The sequence below is a fragment of the Serpula lacrymans genome, assembly GCF_000218685.1.
Source record: "Serpula lacrymans var. lacrymans S7.9 unplaced genomic scaffold SERLAscaffold_5, whole genome shotgun sequence".
NCBI lineage: Eukaryota > Fungi > Basidiomycota > Agaricomycetes > Boletales > Serpulaceae > Serpula > Serpula lacrymans.
In genome coordinates this window covers 2787089-2805222 of record NW_006763294.1, presented here as the reverse complement: position 1 = coordinate 2805222, position 18134 = coordinate 2787089, and the positions used below count along the sequence as shown (strand labels likewise).

Below are 18134 nucleotides of genomic sequence, written 5' to 3'. Positions count from 1 at the left end.
AGGCCAAGTCTTCGAGAGTGCAATATACGGCTTCTGTGGTTCAGGAACTTGAGAGTGTGCTCGGTACTAGTGTAGATCTGAACTCGGATGAAGAACACGATGCGGAGCCTGCAGAGCGGCGTGTTAATGCGAGGAACGAGCCAAGCCAGAAATTTAGTACAGATTCTCGCAAGAGTCATAACAGACGAGGGAGTCTACTCTCAGGCACAGGTCCGTCGAAGGCATCGTTGTTACGACAGCCATCGTCATTTCAATTGGCCAGTTCTCCCAGTAGAGCTCCTACTGCCCCCCCTTCTCTCCCTCTCCCTCCACCACCTTCGTCTTCCGTCTCCTCTACCGATAGCCTTAGTTCGGTAACGTCTGTACCTGGTAACCCAGTGCTTCCTGCTGTCATATCTCGGAAGTCATTGTCCGCACTACACCCTCGTTCGTCTTCGCCTCGTCCCAGGGCGATGACGATGGCCGCGAAATCGAATTCCCGACAGGTTCACGCGCTCCCTTCTTCGGTGTCAACACCGACAGTTCAAACATCTGAAGAAGTCCGTCATGCGGATAAATCGTCTGCTGCGATAGCCGAAGACCTGCGAGAGGCGCTGCAGTTTCAAAGAGCGCAATATGACAATCTTCAAAATTACTTGTTAACTATCACCAAGAAATACGAAGAAGAGAAGACGGCAACTGACCAGACTATTGAGATGCTGGAACGAGACGTACGGAAGAAGACGAGAGAGATAGAGGGCCTTCGGTGGTTAGTGATGCATAATGGTAAAATTGGGGACATGGGTTCTGTGGATCACTTGACGGAGCAGCTTGACTCCGACCTTGACAAGGGCGAAGACAAGGACGCAGAACTGGAAGGGGCTGATAAACCAGGCTCTCCTACGAAACTGAAAAGGGCTAAAACCCTACCCGATTTTTTGTCGCCGCCCACCGGTAAACCAAGACAGCAGAACAACTGCATTTCGATGCCAGTCTCGATCCAGTCGCAGGGTCTTTGTATCGAATTTCCTATCCCTCGAGACGAATCCGTCTCGAGCCTGGAGTTACCGGCATTTGAATCGAGCTCTGCAGCTTCGTCTCAGTCATCGCTATCTCTCCCTGCACTGACGCCGTCAACAGTGTCATCAGGTCTTTCGGCTATTCCTGAGATGCCTCGGGCTTCGACGAGCAGGCCTGATCGAACTAGTACTGCGAATAGTGTCTCTGAACAGCAAAGGGAAAAAGAAGAGCGACGCGCTTCTCGTGCTCTTCGTCGTATTTCCACGTCCTCACTCTCCTCTTCGGTAGCGTTGTCTACCTCCAAGTCGCAGCCCATTTCTTCTAGGCAACCACGCCCGTCGTCGTTTGGGCTTTCGATTGAGCAGCCTCGGAGCATGGAAGACGTGCTGGAGAGACTCAAACCGTTTGGAAGCACATGATGAATGTTTTGTTCTTTCAAGTACGTTTTTGTAGTGAACTGAAATTTTATTCACTCAGTATATAGTATCTAGCTTCGAGTTTAGCGTATCACGGGGACGCCTTGTTCTACTCAACCTGAGACGTCCTTTTCCTCTATTTCTCCCATTCAGCTGCCATTCGTTATCAAGTGGACATTCAATCGTCATTATTTTCTTCTTCTCTTCGCATTACCCCCATCGTTTCGTTGCTTGCATCACTGTTTTGTCGAACTCTAAGAACTTGCATTTTCCATAATTCATCTTATCGCATTTCGTTCCTATCCTAGAGTATTTATTGGGCCACATTTTGAGCGCCATAGTACTCATATTTTGTTCGTCTTCATGTTCATGTCTGTATACTTGCATTGTATATCTTAAGATTCTTCTCTCGGGCTTTTTCTTCTTGTGCCCCGTGTCAGTGGGTGGACGTCGTACTATATATGTCGGTTTTCGTAATGCACACTCGTATTGGAGGTTTTGGGTTTGATAAACAGGTCGTAAGAGCGTGGGGTAAGTATACTGGGTAATGTTGGGTAATGTGCGTTCAGGGCCAGGGGTGAGTGTCATAAGTTAAGGTCCGGGGTATACTTATCGTACGCACTATGTACGCAGGTGAGACCAAAAGGTCTCGTGAGCACCACATGTAGCTTGAAGTGCGTGATCAAAGGCGTCGAGAGCCTAGATGGGCCTTGCAACTGTAGATACGACGGTGCTGTAATTTTGAGATAAATTTAGGATAAATTCTCTCAGAATTAGAGGTATTGATTAATATTAAATACCCATGGGAGTGTATGCTGTACCAAACTTTGTAGACTTTTGGGTAATCGATGTGAGGGAGTGCGGGGGAGCTACGAACCTGAAGGGCTCATTAACGATGCATTAACGGCTTCATGCATAATTGAATGGTGTGATGGAGGTTACCTGTTTTGGGGTCCGACGATGATCTGCGTGCGAAATTTGAAACATTGTATCGCCTGCGAGGCAGTGCCGAGTCTCTAAAGTAAAGTTTTGGTGTAGAATGGATGAACAGACCGCTGAAAGGTATTCTCCGTGTTTTTACCGTTGCCGTCGTCACGGCGCGATCGTGATTGAGATTATGATCGGGCGGAGGCGTATGGGCACTGTGCGAAGTGGCAGAAAGTGGCAGAGTCGCAGCGGGCCAGGATGACCACTTCAACGATGAACTTGAAGTAAATGACTTTTTGTGTGAATGGAGGTATAGACAGCTACAGTTGATGTGACTGATAGCAAGCACGCTGTCACGGACCACCCACGAGCAAGAACTGGTAAATTGACGTATGAGCCACTTACGATCCGAGGCTGACTATTCACAGCCTTTTCGGTTAGCGCCTATGAACAGCTGATCGGGCTAGTGCTGTGGTGAGATACGAACTAGAGGAGGCAGGGATATCGGTGTATATGTTGGGAATTGAAACAGAGATGTAGGCTGAGGTGCGTATCTTGAAGGTGGAGGTGAGATGAGGGGATGGTCACGTGCATCTGACGCGGGATGATGGGGAACTGAGCTGGCATCTTCAGCGTCTGTTTTCCATCCCGGATACTACTGGACCAAAGAAAAGGACGAAATAATTATGAGACAAGATATGTGGAGAAAGCAACCGGCAGGGCCAGGACAGGTGCGCTGTATTTGAGAGATTAGATCAGATTTTCAAATAAAGACAAATATACGCCATGATGTCGGAACTGCCATACGTTGCTATGAGCTGCTCCAACCCGTTCTCCTCCTCTTCGCTCTACCTTTGCTCTTACGCGCGTTCCATCATTTGTCTCTTTGACATTATACTTTCTTTTTCAGACATCCTCAATACAGCAGTCCCGGGCTGGCTTCTGACCAACATCCATCTTCTTGCGAGCTCACCACTATGTTAATATCTTCTTTTATTCGTAATGCAAAGAATGGTAAACGGAAGGGGAAGAACAACAAGTTTGTCCCACCACAACCACCCATTGTACAATCTCCAGCATCCATAGATTCTTTCGCGTCCCCCGAGTTTTTCAATATAAACGAGAGACCTGGCGATTACCAGCACAAAGACTCGTATTCGGACCACCAGAGTTCAGACTCTTATCACGTCCCAACCTCTCTCAGACCAACTCCTCCAATCGCGTCCCCGCTCCAGCTACAGTTCTCCTCCGAACCGTTATCTGACTGGTTTCCTCAGGAACTTCTCCAGATGGGAGAGAGCACACCAGAGGTGGGAAAGTTGGGTGGCGATTCAGGGACCTCTGTGGGTGCTAGTGGTCCAAGTGCTGTTGAACGACAAGTGATATCACAGCAGAGCCATGGTCGGGTTGGCCTCGGCCCTTCAGAAGAAGAAATCGTGATATCCCATCCCAGCGATATAGAGGTGCCATTCTTGTTTATATCTTGTTCTCGCGACTTACACCCGACCTAGGAAGCAGAGAATTTTGTTGACCTCAGCTCCGATGAGTACACGACACACAATGTACGTGCTCGTTCACCTCATATGTATTATGGATTGTCCAGACAGACAATGTATCAAAGGTGATGAGATCACATTCGTGCGCTCTATCCACCGGTCTGCATGGGATAAGAAAATACATTGGTTTAATATCTCACTCTTCGAGCGCATATATTGACCCGTATATCTTTGTTTTAGGGTAACATCGTCCCTTTGTGGAAAAAGCCTGCACCGGCACCTATCATGATACCCAACTCGGAGCTACTTGGCGGAAATGTACAAATACAGCGCAGTGCTTCTGCTACCGACACTCCAGTATCGTCCAAAGCTGCCCCTCACTTGGGAGTGGCATCTCGTCCACCTTCCCCTCTATCTTCGGAGGACATGTCTGCGATATCAGGTACAACGCTAGCACGTGCACTAATAGCAAACTCTTTCATTCTTTCGAGCGACCATCGTACGTCCCGCCGTAGCGCAATGATGAGGCAGGATTCTGCGACTCTTCCTCGGGGAGATCATCCGCTGATAAACTCGCCATATTGGCGCGACAAGAGGATCAGTGGTGGAGAGATCGTGATTGAATCAGGGAGAGGTTCACCCATCCCTCCTGTACCTCCTGTTCCCATTAGTGCAGGAATGTTGTTTTTGGACCAGAAGGCTCTTCGCAATCTTAGCAGGGCTTCAGATGCCACGGATAGATCGCGTCGGCACTCTTCTTCAGATCTTAAAGGAGCTTCTGGTGTTCCTAACGTTCCTCCATATCGAGATCATGAGATTCCTCCCATCATTCAGCCCACACCAACTCCACCTGACGCGTTATCAAACCAGCTCTCAGTTCCTCGCCGTATCTCTCGAATACCTGAAGTTCCGTCGCCCGCTCCAACTACTCCTGGGACTCCATATATTCTACCCGATCATCATTCTACAAAAAGTGGCAGCAGCCCACTCGCCAAAAAGAGTGAAGTTGATGTATCAGAGGAGCCATCGTCCTCGTCCCCTCAAATAAGAAAGCCGTCGCCGCGTCGGTCATACTCTGAGCCTCTTATTTCCCCGACCTCAGCTGATCATAGTTTGGATGAGTATCAATTTGTGCCTCTCGGTCATTCACAACACGCTACGTCTCCCGGGCCAGGATCAGCCTCTAGCGGCTCGTACATTGCCCCGCTAAGGCCTACCAATGGTAGTAAAAAGAAACGTAGGACCGGAGTACCAGTGGGGATGACGTTGTCTACACCAAGTGGTCAAGGTAAGTTTCTTAGCTGGGAATGTTTGCTTCTTTACGTTAACGTTGCGTAGGGCGCGTTGACTGGGCTGTTCCTCGAAGTAGTTCTGACACGCGCCTGGACACCAACGTCCAGAGTGGTAGGAAACAGGCGAGACTTTTACCCATCGGTGAACGCCCTCGCTCATCGATGTTCCCTCAAACTCCTGTCACGTCCGGCTTACTGTCGGCATCCCCTGAGCGCTTTTCGTCGGTTTCACAGTTCCCGTTGGTACCATCGTCAGCCGTATCTGCTGGTCATCTTGATATGCCATCTACCTCGAACGATAACAAATGCAACGTCATGGCACCTGTTACTACTGGCATCTTTGCACGACAGCGGTTACGTGGCGCTCCTCAGTCCATTGTCGTCGCCCATGATTTAAGCGATTTATTGGACTACAATATGGCTGTCACCCCTGGATCGAAATCCTCGTCACATTACACACATGGTAGTGGTTCCGCTGGTTATCAAACGTTCCCCGAGACCCCAAATGCGTTTAGTCCACTGTGGTCCCCTCAGTTCCCTCATCATCCGATGCCAACGAGGCAGTTATCCAATGAGACTGCGCCTATTGGCGTGCATCAAGTTGCGAGATCTGCGTCTTCGCCAGCTCCGGGTGACGCAGGAGTGAGCGGAGCCAGCCTTGCACAGCAAGTTATGCTATCACGGGCGACGACGAGATCAGATGAACGAAAAGATGCTGGCGACGTATCTCTGGACAAATCACCATATGCACAGGACTCAAGCGCTGCTGTTCCGGAGCCTCCTGTCACTTCTAAAAGTGAAAGTCAATTATCAAGCATCTCGCTATCTACTGCTGCACCGCCGAGCACTGCCACGTCTGCTACATCATTGCAAGATCGGGATGCCTCAATGGATGACACAACTTCATCACCCCGGATTGAAATAGCATCTGTAAGATCTCTTCCTGCTTTACCTCCCTCTCCAGACCCGAGCGTCAGTGTCCCGGATCAGGATGCAGAGCCTCAGCCGAGTGCGCAGTCTTTGCCTGTTCCCGCGACCCAGGCTGTCGAGAGTGTTAACTCAAGCAGCTCATCCCCTGCCCCAGTCTATGCAGGATCTCTCAACGGGTCTCCTTCATCACATGGTCGGGAGTTACGCCAGTCTTTCCTCCCACTTCCACCACTTCCTCAGAGCGCATTGCCGGCTGATGCCCCGAAGTCTGATGGTGATGCTCATAATATACTTCATCAAACGCCATCACATCGTACAGAATCACAGGACGGCGCTAGTACATCCCAGGTAATACAGGTACCCGTAGTGGTCCCTCCACCTCCTACTGTATCACCCATCCCACCACCCCTCCCGCTATCGCAAACGGTATCCTTGACTCGTTCTCCACCATCGCCACACGATTCATCACCATCATTCACTCCTTCGTTCGTTGCGCCTCCACCGTACCATTCGGTCGTCTCCAACAATGATTTTCACAGCATTCCTGTTGATATGTCCTCCAGCGTCACTTCGTTCGCTAGCCAACCATCATTGTCAACACCACAGGAGGTGACCGATGTGCCTCCCACGGTCCAAGTGCGCGGTTCGCCACAACCATCTGCCCAGACAACGTCATCAACGTCGTCGACTCAGCCATCCAATGTTAGGACTCGGATAAGGTCTCGGCCGCCATTGCCTATTGGACCTCGGAAGCCTAGTGGGCCAGGACAGGGTTTCCCACCGCCGGCTTCTTTTGTACCTGGCATCAGAGAGCGGAATGGGTCTGTCTCTTCTATAAGTAGCAATGTACACGGAGGAGCGAGTCTCAGCAGTACCACTTGGCGCAAACTGTACACCGGAGCCTCATCCTCTCCCCCAAAATTCCAAACACCGCGTCCGAGATGGCGTGGTTTCACGATGGAAGCTGCACAGTGGACGTTTACCTCTCAACAGCTGCAAGCCATTGTGTCGGGTGCGATTAGGCAGTCTGCAGAAGCCTCTTCGATACGGTTACTGCGTTTGGAGACGGTTGATACTGATATTCCCGAAGAGATGCATCGATTGGAGATGTTACGGATGGATATCAAGACGCGCTACAAATTCTTGACACGGAAACGATGGACTTTGATGGGATCGTTGGCCGGACACGTCGAAGGTGCAGAGCTTACCGATACGCCCACCGCCATCCGGACCATGGAGGAGTTGTCTGAGGTTTCCATGACTCTTGATCAACTCGCTGATGAACTTCATAGCGTCACAGATCAGCTTTCTCAATTAAAGAGTTTGCGGGACGTGCACTCAGCCAGTGCCCTATCAATGGCATTGCGAAAGTTGAACACGAGTTTCCTCAAGCAGGTGGCAGAAACTAACATGTTGAGACAGCAAATTAGTTCTTTGGAGGCCGAAAGAGATGAGGCTTGGAAGCAAGCACAGGACGTCGCGCAGGATTTTGATAATCTAAACGATGCTATGCTCGATACTGCCAACTCTGAGCAACCTGCTCCACCAATCAAGTTGTCGAACAGCCGACGTTCGAGTAGGATCATGGCGGTGCGAAAATCTAGTATCCGGATTTCTAAAGCAGGTCTTCGTTCTGCAAGTACGCAGCGCAGTCAACGATCATCTGTAGGCAGCCAGCGAGCTAGCCTCAGCATGGCTTCGTCGTCCGCTGCTAAATCTACCTTTTCTACCCAAGATATTCCACCTGTACCTCCCATACCCCGTAATACTCCGCTTGGTATTGATACTTCGGGCTTACCAAGCCGGAGCTCTATGGGTGAGTAGTAATTTCTTACATATTGACTTGGGTTACTGGTACTAACGACGGGATTTGATGCCAAGGTATCTCCCCTGGTTTCAATACTTCTTCCTCAGACGCTAGAGCTCTCGCTCAAGCCCAAAAGGAACTTTACGACATGCTCGGTATAACGATAAACGACACCAAAAACGATAGTCGATCAAGGCCTCGATCGTTGTCTGGCCCTGGTAGCCCAAAACACACATCACTCAATCAGAGACCTATGTCAGATATGAGTGCTGGTCCTATTCGCTCGCCTTCTCTTCTTGGCAATAGACGATCACGACTATTCCCCAGCGTGATCACTGACGACGTGAGTTTTGTTACAATTTCTTATTTTCTTCGTGGCATATGTCTAAAATGCAATTTTTGCAGCGTAAAGCCATGCTTGCCACATTGGATATGATCCGTGACTGATGACCCGATTTTACGACGGACCTTCACTTATTTATTTATACCATTCGTTCGCATCTCTCCCCTCATCCTGTGATACAACTCTGGTTGTATACTGGTTTTCGCAATACAAATTGCAGAACCAAGTCCTGTCATATATATATTGTCGTTATTACAGATGCTCTAGTACAAATATTCTTCGGAACTGAATAAGCCACAGCAATATGCAAAGCACAAGAAAGAAACAAAAGGAGGGAAATACTGAACATGTTAGTGGCGAGCTCGTTTACGTCTCATCACGACCTCGCTTAATGGTGTTGCCTGCGGTGAGGGTAGCACATTGGGCGATGGATCACCCGGAACATTATCTCCCTCCTCCTCGCCCTCACCATCATCGTCAGTCAAGTCGCTATCTTGGTGTGCCTCTGACCTTCGTCGTTTTCGAGAAGACTTTGCTGCAGAGCCATTGGCCAGCAGTCCGGGGTCTTGAAATGTGGCTTGAGTTGGTGTTTTCACAGGTGATTTAGAACCGTATACCACACGAGGGCGTGGCCGATTGGTAGGAGTTTGGAAATCATTGGGATCCTGTACATCGTGTGCACCTGACGGAGGAGGCGATTGTGCGGATGGTGCAGATGGGCGAGGTATAGGCCGTGCTTTGGGCTGTGGACGAGGAGGTGCTTCCGTTTCTGACTGAACGCCCAATGCTTCCCCATCACTTTCACCCTCTTCATCACTTGTCACCAAAGCGGCGCTCTTCATCCCTTTTCCTTTGCGTCCCTTGGTTCCAGCTGAGAAAGTGACGTGAGCCTAAAATCGATCAAAATACAAAGAGCTAGCTACCTTTGTCCTTAGACATGATTGAAGTGAGTCTTTTTTCATAGGCTCGCTGAGGCTCCCAGGCTTTAGAAGTAGGTGGTATCTCGATTTTGCTTTGAGCTACTACTTGATCCATATGTGCCTTTCTGTGTACGTGTAGGAATTAAGGGATGGATGATACGAAAAATAGCAGAAAGTGAGCATACATTTTCAAGGCATCCCTGCTCTCTACGCTAGTTAAGAGTGGCAACATCACTCTAAAGAAGAGGATCGCGAGATTTCGAGATTTCTTGTTCTTGTTAGTCTCGTATGTCGTCAAACGCTTGACTATCCAGGTAAGCAAATTTGTGTGAATTTGAACAACGAACTTGCTGTCAAGCCTCCGAACGACCGAAAGCTGGGCGCCGCGAATGATAAAACTCGAAGCAAGTTGCTTCGCCAGAGAAACCGAGTGTTCTTCTCCTTGAACGACTCCATCGAGTACCAAGGTGAAGGACTGAGGCAGACGTCAGAATAGATTGGAATGCGCGATTGCCATACTGACCTCTCGTAGCGCTTGGGTGATCACAGCAACAACGATATCACCATTCTCTTGGTACATGCCTTCCTCACGCAGAACATCGACGATGATTTTACAGCAAAGATCGAAGATTGGTCCTAATCGCCCATGATGCGCAAGCAGAACTGAGCTGTGCTTGACATGCACAGCACCTGCACGTATGGCGCGCAGGAATGTCGATATAGTCTCCATGAACACATATTCCTGTTGGAGGTGGGAACGAGAAGTGAATTGGTCTTAAAATCGGATATCAAAAGCCGCGTAAGTGACATGAATAAATATTGCAGGAAGTTATCATACCTTTGTCAACTGCACGCTTAGTAGTCTTGGAGCCTTTGCTTTTCGCCGTTTTCTTGACTGTAACACCTTCGTCATCAGAGCTATCACTCCTGTTGCTTTCGCTATCATCGGCGATAGCAGGACCAGCATCATCAAATTGTTCGGAATATTGCTCGATTTCAGACTGAATATATCCTGCGCAACGATACTGCACCTCATCATCGAGTTCCATCGCTAAAGACGCCGTGGGTAGCGGCTGTCCATCTGCTGTAATAGCTTGAGTGGGGCAAAACAGGATGTGCAGGTTCATGAGATTTTGGAAGGCCTAGCAAGCATCAGTCAAGAAATCAGCGGAGTGACAGAAGAAAAACTCACCGCTCTCTTTACTCCATCGGCTGTATTTGATTGAGTGCCCACCGCATACTCGACCAGTTTTTCGACAAGCGAATCGCGCTGCTCCTGTAATGTCTCTTTAAAACGAATCTCGTCTGGGGATGGGTCTGCAATATTGGTCAGGCTCCGTGTTTTCCATATAATATGGACACCAAGCAAATGGAGGGCGTGTTCGACCATCTTACAGAACCAAACATTAGTATAATGGTCCTTCTAACAAGCAGCAAACATATTACCTTTTCTTCCTCCTTGTAACCGAACCTTCCTCGCTCAACAAGCGCACTAATGATATCCCAGGCGCTGCTCTGCTTACCACCTTCGTCTTCTTCCATCCAAGTAGTCATGTCCCGAGAGCCTATCAAAACGCTCAGACGAGCACATACTGCACCAAGCGCCAATACTTCGTCTTCTGAAAAAGAAGCGACTTCTATTTCCTGTCGTCCAGCGACAGCATCTCGTAACTGCACTGAGAGTTCATCCTCCAACTCAAGAACTTTCGTGCTATTGGTATTTGACAGACTGGTAGCATCCATGAAGTGGCGTACGGCGGCAGCGGCGTTAAGAAGCACGTTCATAGATGAGTGCGACAAAAATTGCTTCATAACATCGTCCCAGAGATTTGCATAAGCCTGTGTGTGATGACATATTCATTAGAGAACTTATGATGGAAAACGGATTAATACTTACGTTGATCATTCGCATTTCTAGATACATATCGAGATTCATGAGCAGGGGGATAGATAGAACTTCCAAAATACGGCTTTCGTCAGTTTGGTATTTAATAAATAATCGCGGTAGCCCTTTAATCAAAGCACGAGTGATATCCGAGATTATGGTTTCTTCGGCACCCTGTCGTTATGGACTATGTCAGTAAAAAAAAAGAAAAAAAGATAACGTGGATAAACACTGAAACCTTTTTCGAGCCAGCTGACGGTATCTTTGCTCGTCGAAGAGTAGCCACTAATACTTCCAACAAAACAGATTCCTCGACTTCCTGCAAGCGCCAAACATCGTCTATTGAGTTCTGTTTTGTTGGGCTGAGTAGCGAAGGACTGCCATCCAAGCTCTCATCATCGTTAGCAGAGTGGTCCAGAAGCAATACGTCTAGCAATGCCTCCCAGTCGTTGACAGCTTCGACTTCGTCCCACAGAGCCTCGACAGCAAGAGCTGTGCGTCCTTTTTGATTTGCGTCAATAAAATGTGCAGCCGGATTTGCGCTACGTATCCGGGTAGATCTGCCCTCGATAGAACTAACACTCTCGTCATCTGCTCCTTCCATGACTTTATCCAGGGCCTTGCTCCATTTTACGAGTAGGATACCAAGGGCCCTGATGCCTGTACGCTCCTTGTCCTTATCGCTCGGCTTTTTCCCCACTAGCCTTTGCTGTATCAGATCCTTCCACACCCCCCTCACGAACCCACTGACCGACTTCCTGACCTTGGCTTCTTCGTCAAACACAAGTAAGCATAGCTTTTCTCGTTCTGCATCCTCCAGTAGTTCATGTCCATCGATCGCACTCAGCACTTGGATCACCGCTATGCGGACAGTCAGCTCTGTGTCGCCCGTTGCCATCTCAATCAACCGTGGTTTGAACCGCTCCGTGAAGTGATTGAGTGAACCGATGTAGTCCACTTGTTCATACACTCCAGTGAGCGACTTGACCGCTTCGAGTCGTACCTGTGTGTTGGAGTCTGACAATACCCAGCCAACATACCGCAAGTAGGACGCATCCAGGAAATGGGCTGGGTATCTCCTGAACCAAAGTCCCATGGCACGGACACATTCTGCCCGAATATTCGGATCCAAGTCGCGATACCTATGCACAAATACACTGCGAGCAAAAACGTTAGTCTTGACCCTCTCCTTCTCATATAGAGGCTAGAATGCACCCATCGACAACTTCTTTTATGAACTCGGCCAAATCTTTCCGTCTCTTTCGCACTTCTGCGGCCTTGACTTCTAGGTCCTTCTCTCTTGCTGCTCCTGCCTTGTTCGACGATGCCTTTCGCTTCCTTTCACCCTCTCTTTGTCTCCCAACAACTTCTGCTTCCTTCTCCACCGATGCCGCTACCTCGCAAAGGGCTGTCTCCACCTCCAGTGCTATTACCGTTGCTGTATGTCGGAAACTTCGAATCTGGGAGGAAGACATAGCCACTACCCATGTCTGTAGGGTCACCATTAAATCTGTGGTGTACAACGACCCAACTTCCGCCGCAGCCAACACTATCCGCTCAATCAGCTCCGAGAGTGATTTCCGAAATTTTTTGAATACGGGCAGCTTCGATGTAAGCGGGTATGTAGGAGAATCTTCCTATAATAAAGATAAGCTTTCTGGGTGATATAGATAACATAAGGCTTGAATCTCACTTGCTTCATGCCTTCGGTAAAATCATCCAGTGCATCGACTACTCCATCGTAGTCCAACACTTGATCGGCGTCGACTGAGTCGTTGCAGCCACAAGAGCGTAACACACAATTTATAAGCTCAGCTTGGGCGACTCCGGGGGACTGAGAAAGCGATTCCAAAAAATCCTCTGCAGTCGTCTGTAAAGCAGCAGATGTGTTCATGATGGCGTCTGTCAAAGGGATTTTATGAGACACGCTAAATTAAGACGCCAAGACTCACTGAATAATGGATTGTCTCCTGTGATCTTGGTATCACTGGCTACTTTGGCTGCATCAAACGCGTCATTTGTCGCTTTTGTTTTTCTTGACCTTTGCGTGGGTCTCTTTGGAGGTTTAGGTACAAGAAATTTGGCCGTTGACCTGCCTGTGCGTGGCTTCTTGGCAGGAGGTGGCCCTTTTGCCTTTGCCTTGCCCTTCTGCGGGCTACTTGATCCCTTCTTTGATTTTGGAGCCTTAAATTCCTCTTCCTCTTCTTCATCTTCCTCTTCATCGGGCTCGTCTTCTTGCTCCTCGTCCTCAAAACCCTGCTCCTGGCCGTCAGTGTCTGTCAGTTCGGTTAGTTCGCTAAGGGACCCATCATCTTGGGTCCTCTTTCGTTTCTTTGGTGATTTACTGCTTGATGCGAATGGCTTGACCCGCTTTCTCTCGCGTTGAGAACGCCTTGGAGCTTCAGAATCTGACATCGTATGGATGGAATGATGGTTTCTGACAAGAACGCGCAAATGTGAATCGCGTCGCGCCCGTTACAGCAGGAGTTTCCGCGGTTGTCACGGTCACAGGTCACAACTTTCTCATTCTCATTCATGTGACGTCCACAAGTCACGCTAACTTTACAACTTGAAGTTGGGTGGTGTCTTCAGGTTCAGGTTAGGGATTCTGCAGTTTACTGCTAAGGAGCATCATCTAGTATGACACAGTAAGTGCGGTGCTCTCAAACTTCGAGCGGGACATAATGCCTCGTTTTGTAGACCAAGATCAGTCGCTATAACGCTACGTATGTCTTAAATGCAGCCCTAGCACTATCCTCCTTTCGTCATTGTGGTCGCTATGGAATTGTCTTCAAGGTTAGTGTAAACCTTATCGTTTACTATCAAGGTTCTGCCCTGTCATTGCGTTAGCCCTCAAATGCATAGGCTGCATCAGTCGCTCATGAGCTTAGAAAGATTCAGGGTGAGGAGTTCCAAATTGCCTCCAACACGGTTCTTCTCTCCATGTCATAAGTGATCGCAAGACTTCGTCGAGAACCCCACTATAATGAAGCTCCACTGGCACGGATAATGCAGGAACGCCCATATATCGACTTAAGGTACGGTTATACCTTTTGTCGGCTGTTACAGTATGATGGGCGTAATGTGATATGGACCAACACCAGAAAGCGTTCTACTTTTTTGCACTCCAATGAAATGGTGGCAGCGCTGGCTATGTCAAATATGGCATCTTAGAACGTCACTCGAATAAACAAACTAAGGTACCAACGCCCACATGTCATCAGGTGAGTGTTCCACGCATTTCGTACAGAACGACCAACAACGGCTATACCTTTTTAACCGTTGACTATTTGCTTTGCCGAATGAGGTTATTATGGATGCCTCTGTTCCCCATAGAATGTCGGCACTAAGTTATTTCCTACGTTGCTTATCATGGTACGCAATTCCCAATACACGGTGTCGCCGTTTTCTGCTGCAGAGTGGAATGAAATGACAGCACACCCTCAGAGGCGCTTTCAGTGGCTTTTCCCCGGCGCTCTATTTAGTAGGACTCGTGGTTCGTTGATACTTTGCCCAAATCCACCGATAAAGACATAAAAGTGAGCTGCATCGCCAGTAATAGTGGCTGAAAGGTAAGATGGTGTAAAGCAGGCGCGGATAAATGGTCCCGTTCGAGGGTTGCCTAATGTCGATCATTCTCTCGGCACCGGGCAACAAGCATTACTCCGCCACACCAAAAAGTTCCTGGCTTTCCTATAATTTTCGATACGAATTAAGCGGCTCAGATAAAGTAGTTGCTCGTTGCAGTAAATATCTAGGGACCAATTCGAAAAGGGACTGGAGTGAAATTTAACTTTCCGCAGCCTGAGATCCAGCGTTGTGCCCTCCACGAAAACGTCGGGTCTTCTCAGATATTTCTAATCACCACGCGTCTAACTGACGATTCCATCGGACTCCCTTTTTCGGCTGTCATGTAAAGGTGAGCATAACCGGAGACTTTCCAAAAGTCTTTCTTGCCACGACATGACTTGTCTACATAACGGCCCTATTGTAAGATGAATAAAATGGCTCCAGTCACTTTCTCTCAACCGACATATTTTCCCCCCAAAGTCTCGGCAAAGGCCCTGCAAACCAACTCCTCTTCATGCCTAATCATAAATTCAGAGTAGCTATCTGGTGAGTACTTCCATTTTCATTGAATGTTCATCTCTCACAAGGTATTCTTGAACAGCGGTGGTGGTATCGGAGGCCTCACGTTGGCTGTAGCTCTAGCAAAGCACCATGATATCGATGTAGTTATATACGAAGCTGCCAAGCGTCTCACCGAGATCGGTGCCGGTGTTGGCTTGTGGCCCAGAGCGTGGAAAATACTAAAGGCTCTGGGACTCGACGGCGACCTCGCAGCTGCTTCACTCGATCCCCCTACTGAAGACCTAGGTGATTGATTTTTCCACCTCGTAAAATCAATATTTTTTCGTGGCACTTACTGAAGTCCCCCCCCCAAACAGTTACGGCTTTCCAATATCGAAAGAGCGATCGGCCCAATGGACTGCATTTTTATGACCTCCATACGCAAGGTAAGCACAACCCCATCGATATGTTTCTTTGGCTCACGACGTTCGAACAGGCAACCTCCTCAAATTTCATCGAGCAGACTTCCAAGGGGTCCTGTTGAAGCATCTTCCACCGTCCTCACACACGCACTGTTCCAAACGCCTAGAATCATATAGTCAGTCAATAGCGGGGCCAGTTGAACTGAAATTCCAGGATGGCTCTACAGCGACATGCGACCTCCTCATCGGCGCGGATGGTGTCAAGTCTGCAGTACGAGGTTCGCTGCTAAGGGAACTAGCTAATCAGGCTGTTATGGAGGGAAAGCCTGACGTAGCACAGGAAGCTTTGGCTGGAATTGATCCTGTATGGAGTGGGATGGTTGCCTACAGGGCTCTCATACCTGCGGAGAGATTGAGAGCGCTATCCCCCTCTCATCGTGCTCTTACCGAACCAACGCAGGTGGGTGTTCCGGGCCTTTCACTCTTCGCTTCAAGCTCACTCACCGCCAATTGAAAAGTATCTCGGTAAAAACGCGGTGCGTATAGCCCTTTCATTCCGATCACCTTGATTCAGTAAACTGATCATTCAAACCCGTTAGTATATTATCGTTTACCCAATCTCACAGGGCAACATTATCAACCTTGCGGCGTTCAACGTAAGTGGTACGGAAGGTGCTCGATTTGACGGCCCTTGGGTGAAGGAGGCTACGAAAGAAGCTTTCCAAACTGCTTTTGCAAACTGGGAGGATGATGTACAGATATTACTTCAGGTGAGAGTGCTACCGCGGCAATAGTTTCGGCACAACTGATATACATGCATTATCATAGGCTGTCGATAAAGTCAGCCATTGGGCTGTTCACACTGTCAGACACTTACCTGCTCTAAACTTCGGGAGAGTTGCTATTTTGGGCGATGCAGTACGGGGACCTTATCTGCTTCACCGCGCATGACACTCACACTCGCCTTTCTTGCGTCGTAGTCACATAGTATGGAGCCTCATCAGGGCTCGGGGGCCGGCCAAGCCATTGAGGTTCGTATTACCTATTGAAGCCGCCGTGCTAAACTAAAAGGGATGTAATATCAGGACGCAGCCATTCTGGCGGCGCTTCTCAGCCATCCTCAGACCACCAGGGACTCGATACCTTTGGCTCTCGACGTCTACGACCAGATTCGTAGACCATATTCCATCAAGATATCCCAGTCTTCTCGACTTAATGGTCGATACTTCACGTTCCAATATGATGGTGGAGAGGATTTAGAACACTGCACGGATGAGGAGCTTAAGGCACGACTGGTAGACTTGGGCCTCGCTTTTACGGATAACTGGAAATGGGCGTGGTCGACTACCGTGGATGGGATGCTAGCTGAAGCTGTACAGACACTGAATGACCGGTACGATAACGTATGAAGTTTACGCCCGCAAGGTATGGATGGAGGTCCAAAATAGATAACCTAATTATCGCCGTTACCGTGTATGACATCTATATGTACCCATAGAGTAACGGTGACCTGTATATTATTGGGCCTTTTTGCACGATCATCACTGAGCGCGGCCTTAGATATTTGCTGACGTTCTCAATTGTGACGAAAGATAAGAGGATGGTATGATACCTTTTTTTCATGCTTCCTTGTAAGGATTCTAAGCCGAACATCGCAGTGATGAGTCGAAAATGTTATCGCTATGACAAAACTCACGAAGAGTGGCGACACGAGTAGATTGTTATTCCACCGCTCAATCGTCCTCCACGAAACGTATGTAACGGTAATAAATTTCCAAGTTTGGATGCAAACTGGAGAGAAGCCTGTGTATTAGACAATTCACCGATCTCGTCGCAACGCCACCCGCTTCTTTGCAGCAAGGTGTGATCACTGTAAGAAGTGATCAGATGAAAGGGTGGACAAAAAACTCAATACTTGCTAGAGCAACCAGCAGCGATCTGCTCAAGAAATGGGATCCAAACACGATCACATTCAAAAAAAAATGCCGGGTATCGGTGTGAGAATCAATTCATGTAGCTTCAGAACTGCCAATGCGGTGGGATTCACTGAGATCCAGTGACTTGACATACCTTTCAGATGAGCTAACCAGAAAACCCTGTTCTTCCCGGGTTGATAGTGACGTGTACGTTCCGTGTTTTTTAATTCAAGTTAGCTTGATTAAGACCCTGTATAACAAATCACTAACGACTCGGAGCAGGCCTGTCAATCTTGATTAAGTGCGACAATCGACCCATCAAGTCCTTGATTAGATTCGGCGTAGGAGGATAAGTCACTCCAGCGCTATACCGCTGATGGCAGGCAGCCAACGAATAACAACAATATTATATCTCCTGTGGCCGTCACACCCGACCGATGCGGCGACTTGGAACCCCTTTACAGGTAAGTTGGATCGATAAATTGTGCCCTAGTGATTTCAGATCCTAAATTTTAGACGAGGAGCATTTCCACTACCACCATAAGTACGCCAGATCCTGGGAGTAGATTCTCATGATCTGCTGCTAGGATAGGAGACAGCCGACGAGTTGATTGTGGATCGCAGAAACATGTTGTTAATTACGCAATGCGAGATACCAGGCTACTCACAACGCCAATCAATATCAATGATGATACTGCTTTCTTCTGGAG

At 48.5% G+C, this 18134-nt stretch overlaps 5 protein-coding genes across 5 annotated transcripts; 2 read left to right on the top strand and 3 right to left on the bottom strand.

Moving 5' to 3' along the window:
* Positions 1–144: 144 nt before the first annotated feature.
* On the top strand, positions 145–1914 carry SERLADRAFT_464577 (uncharacterized protein; the record flags this gene model as incomplete). Its single annotated transcript, XM_007317045.1, has 1 exon — positions 145–1914. One exon carries the CDS (start codon positions 453–455, stop codon positions 1416–1418), a length of 966 nt encoding a protein of 321 aa, XP_007317107.1.
* A 672-nt stretch (positions 1915–2586) lies between these two features.
* On the bottom strand, positions 2587–3057 carry SERLADRAFT_464574 (uncharacterized protein; the record flags this gene model as incomplete). The annotated part of the gene is given in 2 exon segments (XM_007317044.1): positions 2587–2855; positions 2869–3057. 2 exon segments carry the CDS (start codon positions 2967–2969, stop codon positions 2780–2782), a joined length of 177 nt encoding a protein of 58 aa, XP_007317106.1.
* A 3536-nt stretch (positions 3058–6593) lies between these two features.
* SERLADRAFT_386277 (uncharacterized protein) lies at positions 6594–6746 on the bottom strand (the record flags this gene model as incomplete). Its single annotated transcript, XM_007317043.1, has 1 exon — positions 6594–6746. A coding segment is annotated over one exon (153 nt), but the record flags the coding sequence as incomplete, so codon positions are not given.
* Positions 6747–7164: 418 nt separating this feature from the next.
* SERLADRAFT_448046 (uncharacterized protein) lies at positions 7165–13430 on the bottom strand (the record flags this gene model as incomplete). Its single annotated transcript, XM_007317042.1, has 14 exons — positions 7165–7870; positions 7946–8210; positions 8273–9081; positions 9134–9255; positions 9316–9605; positions 9654–9904; positions 9969–10272; positions 10323–10520; positions 10577–10969; positions 11028–11189; positions 11254–12172; positions 12231–12652; positions 12709–12917; positions 12968–13430. The coding sequence occupies 12 exons, from the start codon at positions 13428–13430 to the stop codon at positions 8561–8563; spliced, it is 4254 nt and encodes a 1417-aa protein (XP_007317104.1).
* Positions 13431–15099: 1669 nt separating this feature from the next.
* Positions 15100–17047, top strand: SERLADRAFT_414770 (uncharacterized protein; the record flags this gene model as incomplete). The annotated part of the gene is made up of 9 exons (XM_007317041.1): positions 15100–15131; positions 15187–15392; positions 15464–15532; positions 15583–15968; positions 16027–16044; positions 16108–16278; positions 16337–16426; positions 16489–16539; positions 16594–17047. 9 exons carry the CDS (start codon positions 15100–15102, stop codon positions 16915–16917), a joined length of 1347 nt encoding a protein of 448 aa, XP_007317103.1.
* Between the last annotated feature and the right edge of the window lie 1087 nt (positions 17048–18134).